At 43.5% G+C, this 14,339-nt stretch overlaps 1 protein-coding gene across 3 annotated transcripts in view; it reads left to right on the top strand.

The window, feature by feature from the left end:
* The window catches only part of LOC134340346 (activin receptor type-1-like), a 133,687-nt gene that overhangs the window by 58,293 nt on the left and 61,055 nt on the right, over positions 1-14,339 (top strand). For all 3 annotated transcript variants that reach the window (XM_063037480.1, XM_063037481.1, XM_063037479.1), the window contains 4 exons: positions 212-445; positions 2,286-2,519; positions 10,920-11,113; positions 12,689-12,788. In XM_063037480.1, coding sequence (XP_062893550.1) covers positions 212-445; positions 2,286-2,519; positions 10,920-11,113; positions 12,689-12,788 — 762 coding nt within the window. The remainder of the gene's footprint in view (positions 1-211; positions 446-2,285; positions 2,520-10,919; positions 11,114-12,688; positions 12,789-14,339) is intronic.

Genomic DNA, 14,339 nt, shown 5'->3' on the forward strand with positions numbered 1-14,339 from the left:
ATTTCCAGCTTTCCACCTTCTAATGAAAGGCCGTGAACCTGAAACATTAGCACTGCTTCTCTCCCTGCAAATGCTGCCTGACTTGCTGAGCGTTTCCAGCATCTTCTGCTTCTGTATAGCCTGGCCCAATCCTATCTCACCCATCCTCTTCAACCTAAAACATATTTGCACAGCCAGTGTAAGTGATAAATAAAGCAATGTTTCCTCACAGGTACAAAGGAGACCGAGTGTGTGTGCGAAGGTGAAGACTGCACAGGGCAGCGGTGCTTTGGCCTCTTCTGCTATCAGACTCTCAGCATTGAGGATGGGAAGCAGGTCCACCAGAAGGGCTGTCTGAATGAGCACAGTGATAAGAGATGCAACCAATCACAAGTCCCAGAGAAGATAACACAGTGCTGCACAGGTTTCCTCTGCAATGCAAATTTGATCTCTGTGTCCAAGCCAGGTATATCAAAAGTGTTGTGTTTGTAGATTATTATTTAATTTCTGCCTGCAGAAATAAAAATTAGACAACTGAATTCTATAATAATGGATAGGATTGCACCTATACCCCCCTCTAGAGACTCTGTCCATACTTCTCGCCGTCTCAGTAAAGCAGCCAGCAGAATATAAAACCCCACCCACCCCAGATATTCTCTCTTCTCCTCTCTCCATTCAGGTAGATGATACAAAAGTCTGAACGCATGTACTCAGGGCCGTCCCACTGTCTTATCAGTCTCTTGAACAGACCTCTTCTATAGAGACTATAGAAGATTCCTTGAAACATGATGGAACAGTGCATAGTTTAAGAGACTGATTAAAAATGTCTGTGAAGACTTAGTGAGCTAGTTAGTGCAATCTTTTCATAATGCTGCTGAGACTGTAAATACATGCTGGTATATATATGTGTGTGTATATATATACATATACACGCACACACATTTTATTCCATTCCCCTATCCTTCTCAATTTATTTTTAGTTAATTCTTTATTCTTAATAATTGTTGAATTTTGTTTTTTGTTGCATGTCATGCCAACACACCACGGCAAATTCCTAATACATGTAAATGTATATGGTGAATGAAATTGAGCCTTGGCCATTGATCAGAAAACTGAGAGGTGATTTCGTTGAAGCATACGGGGTTTAATAGCATAGATATGGGGCTGATGTCTCTCCTGGACAGTGTTCCAAAGAGGAATCAGGGGGAAACTTCTTTAGACATAGTCAGTAAATCTTTAGAAATCTCTACCTGAAAAGGCTTGTGGAGGCTTCTTCACCGAATAGAGTCAAGTTAGAGATTTTTTGTAGATATCAACGGATCTGGGTTAAGAACATAGAACAGTACCAACACTGGCCCCTCAGCCATGGTGTTGTGCCAACTTTTTAACCCACTCCAAGTTCAATCTAACCCTTCCCTCCCACATAGCCCTCCGTGTTTCTTTTATCTATGTGCCTATTTAAGGGTCCCTTAAATGTTCCTTATGTATCTGCCTCAACCACCATACCTGCCAAGGCGTTCCATGCACCCACCACTCACTGTGTAAAAAAAATTTACCTCTGACATTCCCGCTTAACTTTCATCCAATCACTTAAAATTATACTCCCTCGTATTAGCCATTTGACAGCCAGAGAATAAAATCTCTGACTGTCCATTCTATCTATGCCTCTTTGCGTCTTATACATCTCTATTCAGTCACCTCTCACCCACCTTCACTCCAAAGAGAAAAGCCCTAGCTCGCTCAACTTCCCCTCACAAGACTTGTTCTCTAATCCAGGCAGAAATCTAGTAAATCTCCTCTACACCTTCCATAAAGCTTCCACAGCGTGCCTATAATGAGATGACCAGATCTGAATACAACGCTCCAAGTGTGGTCTAACCAGGATGTTACAGAGCTGCAAAATTACCTCGCAGCTCTTGAACTCAACCCCCCAACTAATGAAGGCTAACTACCCTATCAGCTTGTGCAGCAACTTTGAGGGATCTATGGACGTGGACTCCAAGATCCCTCTGTTCTTCCACAATGCTTTAGAATCCTGTCATTAACCTTGTATTCCACCTCCAAACTCAACCTTCCAAAAGGAATCACTTCACATTTTTCCAGGTTGACCATCCGCCTCTTCTCAGTCCAGTCAATGTCCTGGTGCAACCCTTGTTTTCCCCATCCCTGCCTTCCCAGAACAGTAATAATGAACATGCTCCTTCCAGTAATGGCCACAGGTGCAGGGAGAGACCAGGGTAACCCTGTAAGACTTGGTACAAAGTCCTTAATAATGCCATGGTTAATTGCTTCCATCTCATTTCCAGGGACATTGGAGAAGTATGACTGTGTGTGTCAGAACGGATATTGTACCAAGGATCAATGTACTGGCTCCAGGTGTTATGTCTCAGTGATCAGTGAGTTCCCAGATGAGGTGGTGAAAGGATGTTTGTCAAGCACTCCTCGAGAGGCACCCTGTGACAACCCACCACCATCTGTCAGCATACGATGCTGCGTGGGTCACTTCTGTAACCGCAACCTCACCGTGAAAAGAGTGGAAGGTAAACGGGACTCTCAGTTACGTTTAAGAGAAAATCTGCAGATGCTGGAAATCCAAGCAACACACACAAAATGCTGGAGGAGCTCAGCAGGCCAGGCAGCATCTGTGGAAAAGAGTATAGTCAACATTTCAGGCCAAGACTCTTTATCATCCAGGCCTGATGAAGGGTCTCGGCCCAAAACATTGACTGTACTCTTCTCCATAGATGCTGCCTGGCCTGCGGAATTCCTCCAGCATTTTGTGTGTGCTTTTCTGTTACATTTACCTCTGTAGGTCAATGGGACAAAGCTGTATGGTTTTTGTCATGTGCCTTGGCTTGAACAGGCACAGACTACTGTCCTGGAGCAAGGAAGGGGGCAGTCACTACTGCTGGAGCAGTTTTGACGATCCGGAGAGATGCGATCTTCTGGTGCCCTCCTGCATTGACTTGCTGCCTCAGTTTATGGTGGAAATCCAGCCTGACTATTATATGGGTGTCAGAGTTATGGTGGTCGAGGAGGTGGGAAGAGAATGGTTGGGCTTGTCCGGATGCTGGGTCCCAAATGAAGGAAAAGACCAAGAAGTCCCCAGCAGACTGGCAACACTACCTTTGTGTCACAGCAGGACATGGTGCATCCTTCCCAGTAGGACCCCCGTGAAATTTCAGGGTCATTATTTCCTTCAAAAGTTGTGGTGACACTGCTGCTATGTAAACATCGAGTTTTGCCAATAAGGCTGATACCTCATTGTTACAGTGCAGTTAGGCTGCCTGTTTCTAATATCATCAATCCGTGTATTCCCTGGAGGTGATTACATTTTGGAAGTATATCTTGGATCAACCTTGGCTTAGTCGTTAACACTGTCTGAGTTGAAAGGTTGTAGGTTCAAATCTTATTCCAAAGGTGTGCTTAATCCAAAGGCAGTCTGAGATAAGACTACACTGCTGAAGAGGCTGCCTTGCAGATTAAATATTAAGCTAAGGCTTCATCATCTCTATCATATGGAAGGTAGAAGATCATATAGCCTCATGTTGAATTCCACAGAATTTTCCTTGTGTCCTGTCCAAACTATATTGCCATGATTGGTTGATAGGCCATTTGAGATATCATTTTAAAAGCTAGAATAGCAAAAGACACTAACATCCACGGGGTAGATGGGTTAATGACACAAGAAGAACTAAAGGTTCAGATCTCATTGCCAGGATCTGGGAATTAAATAGTCATGGGTGTTCAATGCTTAAGAAGGACAAAGCAGAAAGCAAAAGGAGACAGGGTGGTGCTATAAATAGGGAGGTAAATCAGTATTGTGGTTGGAAAGGGCCTTGGCTCAGCAAGGCCTAAAGGGGAAGTAGAGACATATTGGGTGGAGTCAAGAAAGAGCAAAAGGCAGAAAACATTGGTAGGCATTATTGAGAGGCCACCAACAAGTAGTTGCAATACTAGGCACAGAATAGGCCTGGAACTTAGAGAAGCATTTAAGAAGAGTAACAGAGTCATAATAGGTAGTCTTTAGCCTAGAGTGGAGAAGTCACGTCAGCTGTGATAGAAAGGAGGAGCATTTCATGAAGGATGGTTTCTTGGATCAATATCTTAAGGAACCAACTAGGGAAAGGACTAGTGTAGATCTTGTGGAATGAGAAAGGGTTAATTAATCATTTTGTTATTTAAGGGACCTTTGGGGAGGAATGACCATAACGTGACAGAATGTTACCTCAGTTTGAAAGAAATATAATTTAATATGAAACTAAACCCTTAGATCTAAACAGAGGAAACCATGAAGGTATGAGGGAATTGGTTGTGGTTGATTGAGAGAATACATTGAAAGATGTGATGGTGAACCAGAACTGGAATCAGATTTATCATCAGTGACTTATACGACGTGAAGTATGTTGCTTTGTGGCAGTAGTACAGTGCAAGGACATAAAATTGCTTTAAATTACAAAAATAACAAATAGTGCAAAAAAATAAGATTCATGGGTTCATGGAGCACTCAGAAATCTAATGGCAGAGGGGAAGGAGCTGTTCCTGAAAGTGAGTGTGCATATTCAGACTCCTGTACATCCTCCCTGATGGTGGTAATGAGAAGAGGGCATGTCCTAGATGGTGAGGGTCCTTAGTAATGAATGCTGCCTTCTTAGGGCACCGCCTCTCGAAGATGTCCTTGATGGTGGAGACAGTTGTGTCCCTAATGGAGCTTGTTGAGTTTGCAACCCTCTGCAGCCTGTGCATTGGTTCTCCATACCAGATAGTGATGCAACCAGTCAGAATGTTCTCCAATGTACATCTGGAGAATCTTCCAAGAGTCTATGGTGATAAACCAAATCTCCTTGTACTCCTAATGAAGAACAGGTGATGGCTAGTGTTCACAAAAAGAACGCATAAGTAGCAAAAAAAAAATCCTTTGAAGCACAGAAACATGGAAAATGATTCTTTTGTGGGTGACAAGAGAAATTAATGAAAAAAAGAAAATCTAGAAAGATGCTTATAAAGTTGCCAGTAATAGTAGTACACAGAGAGTTGGGAGTTCAGCACCGAAGGAGCAAAAAAAGAGTGAACAAAGGGAAGGTCAAACTTGAGAGTGAACTGGTGAGGAACTTAAAAAAGGACTGTAGGAACTATTACAGGAACATTAAAAGGGAAAGTTTAATGAGGGCAAAAGTGCCCCCTTGTAGAAAGGGGCAGGAGAACTTATAATTGGGAATAGCTGGCTATGAAATTAAACAATTACTTTGAATCTGTCTTCATTGAAGACAACAGCAGAGGAGCAAAGGAAATAAGTATGGATCAACAAAATAAAACTAGACAGGTTCATGAGCTTGAAAACCAACAACCCAATGATCTACGCCCTGAAGTTTGGAAAGAGATGGCCATAGAGATAGATGATCTGGTTCTCATCTTCCAAAATTCCATAGATCCAGGAATGATGCCCATGGAATGAATGGAAGAAAATGTGATCACACTGTTTAAGAAAAGAGGGAAAGAAGAATCTGAGCTGGTTACCTAATGTCTGAAAAATGTTAAAATGGAAGATATAATAACAGATACTTTGAAGAAAAGCAACATAGATTTACAGTATGAAGAGAAATCTGCTGGTGTAGTTGGGGAAACCAATAGATGAAGTGCATTTGGAATTCCAGAAACTTTCAACACGGTCCCGTAGGAGACAAGTCGACAAGGTGAGAGCACAGAAATTAATTATCAGGCAGAATGCAAAGAATGGGGATAACCGTAGGACTAGGAGAGTACCTCAAGGAACCAGCTGTTTGCCCAAGGTCACCCAACTGTCCTGTTTCTGAGTTTGCTGTTGGTCCTACACTAGGTGGGGTTGTGAGTGGGGAGGGGGGGATGTAGAGAGGTTTTGGGGTTAGGGGTGTACGGACAAGCTGAGGGAACGGGGATATGGATAAGCAGAGGATTTGGTAAATTATGAGAGATCAGTGGTGATGACGTTCAAATGCACTTGGATGTACTCATATACAAGTAAATGAAAGTCAACATGCAGGTGTAGCAAGTGATCTAGAGGACAAGTGATGTGTTAGCCTTTGTTATAAGGGGGTGTGAATACAGAAATAAGGAAAATCCTGTTTCAGTTGTATAGGGTCTTGTTGGAGTACCGTGGGCAGTTCTGGTCTCCTCACCTCTAATTGCCACTAAGAGTGCAGTGAGGATTCACTAGGGTGGTCCAGGGATGGTGGGTTTGTCATGTGAGGAGAGATTGAGTCAACTCAGACTGTATTCTCCAGAGTTTAGAAGAATGAGAGAAGATCTCATCAAAATTTGAAAAATAGTCAAAGGACTTGAAAGGATGGATCCATGGAGGGTGTTTCCACTGGCTGAGGATAGATACCTTCCCAGAATCAGGGGTGGTCTATTTAACATTGAGATGAGGGGAAAAAAGTCTTTCCCTACACAGGGTGGGGAAACTTGGTAATTCTCTACCCTGGAATCTTACAGATGCTCAGTCAAAAAGAGATTGATAGATCTCTGGATATTAACGATATCAGGGATATGGAAATGGCGGTAAGAAGATCAGTCCTGATCATAATGAATAACAGGATGGATTACTCCTGCTCCTATTTCTTGGGTTCTAAATCCTAAAGTCATGAATGGTACTGCATGTACCTAACTCCCTTTGAGAATGGTCATAGAGAGACTGGTGCAGAGTGGCACAGGGTGGTTTGGTTTCTTAACTCAGAGAAGATCTACTGCTGGTGGTAACCATAAGCTCAAGGTTGCACCTTTTCATTCTGACCTTTGCCTGTTCAAACCACCTGACCCAAGAGAGGAAGCATCACAGTCGAAAAGGTTAAGCTGTAAATGCCACTTTGGAGCCACCTAGTGGTCAAAGCCTGCACCCACATTCTGACTGTTAACATCACTAACACGAGGAATTCTGCAGATGCTGGAAATTCAAGCAACACACGTCAAAGTTGCTGGTGAACGCAACAGGCCAGGCAGCATCTCTAGGAAGAGGTACAGTCGACGTTTCAGGCCGAGACCCTTCGTCCTGAAACGTTGACTGTACCTCTTCCTAGAGATGCTGCCTCGTTAACATCACAACATTGGGAAACCTTGGCATTGGCATCTTAACAGAAAAGCATGGACTAAATAACAACAAAAGAAAGTAAGATATGTGTACAGGAAGCACATGTGACACACAGGGTTTTAAATCCAAATAACTCTTGAAATCACCTGTACAGAACATGGGACCATGTCTGTATATATTCCAATATACTTTGTGTCTCCCAAGAACCACATTCACTGTCGAGCACCTATGTTCCGTCTACCAGGAAAGGTGAAATTTCCTGGTAGCCACCCATTTTAATTCTACTTCCCATTCCCATTCTGACAATGTCAGTCCATGGCCTCCTTTGCTGCCACAATGAGGCCACTCTCAGGTTGGAGGAGCAACACCCCAATTTCCATCTGGGTAGCCTCCAACCTGATAGCGTGAACATCGATTTTTCTGACTCCCCCCCCCCCTTCCTCTATTCCTCATTCTGGCTCCCCTATTACCCCTTATCTTCTCCTCACCTGCCTATCACCTCCCTCTGGTTCCCCTTCTCCTTCCCTCTCTTCCATGCTCCACTGTCCTCTCCTGTCAGATTCCTTCTTCAGCCCTTTAACTTTTCCACCTATCATCTCCCAGCTTCTCACTTTATTTCCCCTCCCCACCCACCCACATACCTACCCCTCACCTGGTTTCACTTTTCACCTGTTAGCTTTTTCTCCTTCCCCTCCCCTCCACCAGCTTACTCTGGTTTTTCCTCCTTCCTTTTCAGTCCTGAGGAAGGCTCTTGCCCTGAAACATGGACTGTTTATTCCTCTCCATAGGTGTTGCCTGGCCTGCTGAGCTCCTCCAGCATTTTGTATGTGTTTTACTGTCCAATTTTAGTTCTCTACCTCAGGGAAACCAGTTTAGTTTAAAACCTTTCACTAGAATGTTTTGATAATCAACTTTTCCAACTCCTTGTAATCATTTCCAATTGGTGCTCATTTCCCTTGAATAGGATTTTTTTCTTGAAATTATGTTGCACCCCCAAAGTCAATAAATCAACTTTTCCACTCATAGAAAACACTGCAGAAGTTAAATATGACTTAAACAAAGTGGCAAAAGAACTTGCTATCTTCCTTTATGACTGTATTCTATTGGGAACAAGGTATCTTAAATTTCTGGGAGGGCAGGAAGTTTGGTGAGGATGGTCAAGTGGGGTACTTCAAGTGGAGAGAGATCTCTGGAGGAGTAAGAAAAGCTGTTTCATCAAATGAGAACGTTCAGAGAAAAGACACATAAAACTAAGAGGTGGACTATGGAATACTGGGGTCCAGTATGGAATTCCCTCCCTCCACAGCTTGTTGAGGATGGTCGATCATTGGAAATGTTATATCCAAGGATAATCAGTTTTTTCTCCAGGGAATGAAGTGGAATAGAGCTAGGCTCTTGGTGATGTGGAATAGGGAAGAGTTCTGGGAAATAGGCAGGAAATGGAGACAAAGCCAAAGATCAGACCAACTGTTTGTACATGTAGATGAAGGGAACATACAGGTCAGTCACTGAATGCTGGAGTAGGTTGGGGAAGCTGGGTGACCTCCTCCTGTACCCATGTTGGAATGTGTGTTCACCACCCAGTTATAGTGAAGTTGGTGACCGGGGATTACAGAAGGATCTTGATCAGCTGGGTAAGTGGGCTGAGAAATGGCAAATGGAGTTTAATTCAGCTAAGTATGAGGTGGTGCATCTTAGGAAGACTAACCAGCGTAGGACTTTTACAGTGAACAGTAGGGCCTTGGGTAATGGCAACATAGAAACATAGCACAGGAACAGGCCTTTTGGCCCAGAAGATTGTTCTGAATCACTTAAATTAGTAATCAAATGGCCAACTAATCTAATCCCTTCTTCCTACACAATGTCTATATTCTTCCATTTTCCTCACATTTATGTGCCTATCTAAACATCATTAAAAGACCCTGTTGTTTCTGCCTCTACGACACCCTAGGCAGCGCATTCCAGGCTCTGTGTAAAAAAAAACTTGCCCTTCACATCTCCTTTGAAATTACTGCCTCTCACCTTAAATGCATGTCCTCTGGTATTAGACATTTCAGCCCTGGGAAAAAGATACTGGCTGCCTACTCTGCCTATGCCTCTCATAATCTTATAAACCGCTATCAAATCTTCCCTCAGCCTCCGCCATTTCAGAGAAAATAACTCATGTTTATCTAACCTCTCATTATAGCACATGCCCTCTAATCCAGGCAACATCATGGTAAACCTTTTCTTTTTTTTTTTGGCGTGTGCCTGCACGCATGCGAGTCTGTACATCTGTGTCTGCGTTCGTGCACGTCTATGCGTGTGCATCTGCTTGTGCGCGCGTGCGTCCGTGATGATGTCTTTTTCATGGCTTTTTACAATGCGCGGAGCGAGAGAGAGACTGTGTGGCGCACCACTCCCCACACAGACATTTTCGCAGCATTTTTCCCCTTATTTTACGAGGTCGAGTTGCGATCTCGACACTCAACCCGGCACGGATGGAAAGCATACTCGGGAGCGGACCCGACTGGTTTCGAACCCGGGAACCTCTGCTCTCGGGTCCGGCGCTGATGTCATTGAGCCACCAGCCAGCCCAGTAAACCTTTTCTGCCCTCTCTCCAAAGCCTCGACATCCTTCCTGTACTGGGGTGATCAGGACTGTATGCAATACTCCAATGTGGCCTAACTAGTGTTCAGAAAGCTGCAGTGTAACTTCCTGACTTTTGAACTCAATTCCTAGACAAATAAAGACGCGTTTGCCATATACCTTCTTAACCACCCCATCAACCTGAGCTGTGTTGCCATTTTCAAGGAGCTATGAACTTGGACCCCAAGATTCCTCTGCTCATCAACACTGATAAGGGTCTTGTTCTTAACAGTGTGCTGCCTCTTTACATTTGCCCTACCAAGGTGCAACACCTCACACTTGTCCAGGTTAAACTCCATCTGCCATTTCTCCACCCTTATCTGCAATTGATCTGTATTGTGACTTTGCCAGTCTTCTATGCTATCCACAGCTCCACTAATCTTCATATCATCTGCAAACTTACTAACCCACCCATTTATATTTTCATCCAGGTCATTTACATATATCACAAAGAGCAGAGGCCCTGGTGTAGAGGTCACAATGTTGTAGAAGAGAGGAGCCTACAAGAACAAGCATATAGATCCCTGAAAGTTGGTGTCACAGGTAGACAGGATGGTGCAGAAGGCTTTTGGCATGCTGTCCTTCATCAGTCAGGGCATTAAGTATGGAAGCTGAGATGTTACGTTGCAGTTATACAAGACATTGTTGAGGCTGCATTTAAAACATTGTGTTCATTTTTAGTCACCCTGCTATAGGAAAGATGTCACTCAGCTGGAAAGAGTGCAGATTATTTATGACGATGTCGCCAGGACTCAATGGACTGAGTTATGGAGAGAGATTGAACAGGTTGGAATTTATCTATTAGAGCATAGGAGAACAAGAGGAGATCCTATAGAGTTGTATGAACCATGAGGGGCATAGATAGGGTGAATGCGCACTGTCTTTTTCCCAGATTTGGGGAATCAAGAACAAAATGGCATAGGTTAAAGTTGAGAGGGCAGATCTTTTATAGGAATCTGAGAGGCAACTTTTTTACCCAGAACGTGGTGGGTATATAGAACCAGCTGCCAGAGGAAGCAGTTGAGGTGCCTACATTACCAACATTTAAAAGATACTTGGACTGGTACATGGATAGGATAGATTTAGAGGGATATGGGCCAAACGCAGGGTAGTGGGACCACCTTAGATGGTAATCTTGGTCTGCATGGACCAGTTGGGCCAAGGACTTGTTTCTGTGCTGTGTGATCCTGTGACACTATGAGGTTGATACTTTCTGCTCATTGTCTCCTGTGATTTGTCTTTTCTCAGTAACAAAGAACAAAATCACTTCCCTGGTCACAGTGTTAGTCCCAGTTGTGGTGCTGAGTGTTCTGGTAGCCCTGTTGCTGCTGTTCCACCAGAAACTCTGTAAAAACAAAAAGATGCCATTTTTGAACAAGGACGAAGAACTGAACCAGACAGAAATGCTGAAAATAACTGAGCTTGGAGACAACACAATTGGCGTAAGTTTTCACTCTCTCGTTGCTTGCAGAATTCAGTAAAAGTTGCATAGAAGGGAAAGCAGAGTTGGCAAGATTGACCAACTGTAAAGTTGCTCTCTGAAGAAGAGCAGGTAAAATGTTTCTGAAAGAGCAAACTGGGAGTATCCTTTCCCTTGGTCTGTGAGTAACAAAGTGTCCAGGAGCTGGGAAACACAAACCCTGGCTTAATGCAGGACATGTTAAGAGTGAAACAACTCTATGAATGTTCATCGCAGCAGGGAACACAATAGCCCCATCAGCTGTTGAAAGGTACAAATGGAAAAGGAATGGGTGGTTCTAAAGGGTTAGTGGCATGGTGAGGTAAACTGTCATCCTCTGTAACTACAATCTTATCTTTCTATCACAAAGAAATGTACATTGGGGCAAATTCAATGCTTATCCAAACCAGTAGACCCTCTTGCCACCTGGACTGTTCTGTATAACAGACTGGAAATTCCTGACCATTTTATTATATCCACTCCTTTCTCCTAATCCATGTGATTCATGATGGGGGAGGCATCTTCACTAAAATGTTATATGAATGCTAATGTCGGTGAGTGACAGTGGTTACTAGCTGTGACGTGAATCACTATTAAGCCTGGCTCTTCCTTCAACTACCACCATTATCTCCCATACTACCATATGTCACCAAGCACCCATCTCTGAATTCCAGTCGTAGAGTCATAGAGCCATACAGAATGGAAACTGGCCCTACGGCCCAAGATGTCCATGCCCTCTGTGTTGCCCAGTGAGATAGTCCCACTTGCCTGCATTTGGCCCACAGCCCTCTAAACTTCTCCTATCCACCTCCTAATCTAGGTGGCTTTTAAATGCTGCCAATATTCCCACCTCAATGACTATGGAGCTCATTCCAAGTATGCACCATTCTTCGTGTAAAAAAAAAAGATGCCCCTGAGATCTCTTTTAAATCTCACCCTTTGATCTTAAACCTATGCCCTCTTTCCCTGAAGAAGGTGGCAGTTTGTCATCGAAACATTGGTTATAATCGATTCCTGTATCCGGCTGGAAGCCTGAAAGAGTTTATTCATCTTTACCCTCTTGCTTTAGCACCCCTCCCTGGTGAAAAGACTATGTGTTTTCATCCTGTCTATGCTCCTCATGATCCTATATACCGCACCTCTACCAGGTCACTACTCAATCTCCCACGTTTCAGGGAATAGATACCTAGTCTATGCAATCTCCCCAAGTCCAGGCATCATCCTGGCAAACCTTTTCTGCACCTTTTCTTGTTTAATAAGATCTTTCTCGAACAGGGTGACCAAAACTGTTCATGGTATTCCAAGTGTTCCCTCACCAGTGCCTTATATAATTCCTGAGAAAGAGGATTGGACATTATGTTCACAAATTCTTCCACCTATATTAGGAAGATAAGAGAATCCCTCATGGAGCAAGAGGGTTTATCGGCCTCTTTCTGTGATGTCACATACAATTTTGTTAAACAATGATGTCTTCAACTGCTGTTCATTCCTTGTAAGTTCTTGCAAAGAATTGCTCTAATCCTTAATTAAAATGCCTTTTTTTTGTTTCTCATCTTAGGACCTGTTTGATCATTCCTGTACTTCTGGGAGTGGCTCTGGTCTCCCTTTCCTTGTTCAGAGAACAGTGGCCAGGCAAATTACACTGATAGAATGTGTAGGTCAGTACAATCTATTTCAAACACCCTTTTTATCTCTTAGAATTCATTTTCATGCTTTGTTAACCTTAGCATTGTGCCGTGAGGGGGAAAGCATTTTAATGAAGGGTCTGAAACGCAGTAAGAAGTGGAGGGAGCTGGTTGGTGAGATATGTCTTAGATTGTTCTAGGTTAAGCTATGCAAAGCCATTTGGGTTCCTTCTGTTAAAACAACCCTGCATTTACATGGTGTCTTTCATTACCTCAGGATACTTCAAAGAATCTTATGCCCAATTGACTTGTAATGAGGCAAGAAACAGTTCCCAATTTTTCCCATTGTCATCACAAATAAAACACAATGTTCTTAGTCAGAATCAGAATCTGGTTTATAATCACTGACAAACTGTATGTCATGAAGTGTGTTGTTTAACACTAGCAGCACAGTGTAATGTACATGGTATAATATAAATCTGAAGAAATGAGAAATATATATAAAAATTAAATAAATAGTGTAGAAAGGGAGCAAAATTAGTGAGGTGATGCTCATGGATTCATTGCCCATTCAGAATCTGATGGTGGAGGGGAAGAAGCTGTTTCTAAAATGTTGAGTGTGTGCCTTCTGGTTCCTGTACCTCCTCCCTGATGGTACCAATGAGAAGAAGGCGTGTCCTGGGTGATGGGGGTCCTTAATGATGGATGCCGCCTTTTTGAGGCATCACCTTTTGAAGGTGTTCTCAGTGCTGGGGAGGCTAGTGCCCATGATGGAACTGGCTGAGTTTACAACTTTCTGCAGCTTTTCCTGATCCTGTGCAGTGGTCCCTCCATACCAGACAGTGGTGCAACCATTTAGAATAGTCTCCACAGTACATCAGTAGAAATTCACTTGAGTTCTTTGATGACGTACTAATTCTCCTCAAACTCCTAATGAAATGTAGCTGCTGTTGTGCACTCTTCATAATTGCATCAATATGTTGGGCCCAGGATAGATCCTCAGAGATGCTGACACCCAGGAACTTGAAACTGCTCTCCCTTTCCACTTCTGATCCCTCGATGAGGACTGGTGTGTGTTCCCTCGACTTCCCGTTCCTGAATTCCGCAAACAATTCTTTGGTCTTACTCATGTTAAGTGCAAGGTTGTTGTTACAACACCACTCAACCAGCTGATCTGTCCCACTCCTCATCACCGTCTGAGATTCTACCGACAACAGCTGTGAAACTGGCAAATTCATAAGTGGTGTTTGTGCTGTGTCTACCATCTCAGTCGTGGGTGGCTAGGCACAGTGGACGGCTGAGCCACACGTGACTACCAACTCCCAAGTACTGCCAGCTGCCCTGTACCTCTGCAGCGAGTATATGTACTGATCAAAGAGTGCTGAGCTTCCAATTAATGGGAATGAGAAGGAATTGAATGTCAGTGGACAGCACAGTCAGCTAATGGGCTGGAGGGGGTGAGCGATTGCACTCAGCTGGAGTAAAGATGCCATTCTTGAACAATCAAAGCTCATTTTCTCAGCTACAAGGGTCAACTTAACCAGCACAGTGTCACATGCAATCTACAAAGTGTATTTGAAAAGA

This window comes from Mobula hypostoma, chromosome X1 (genome assembly GCF_963921235.1).
Source record: "Mobula hypostoma chromosome X1, sMobHyp1.1, whole genome shotgun sequence".
NCBI classification, from domain to species: Eukaryota; Metazoa; Chordata; class Chondrichthyes; order Myliobatiformes; family Myliobatidae; genus Mobula; species Mobula hypostoma.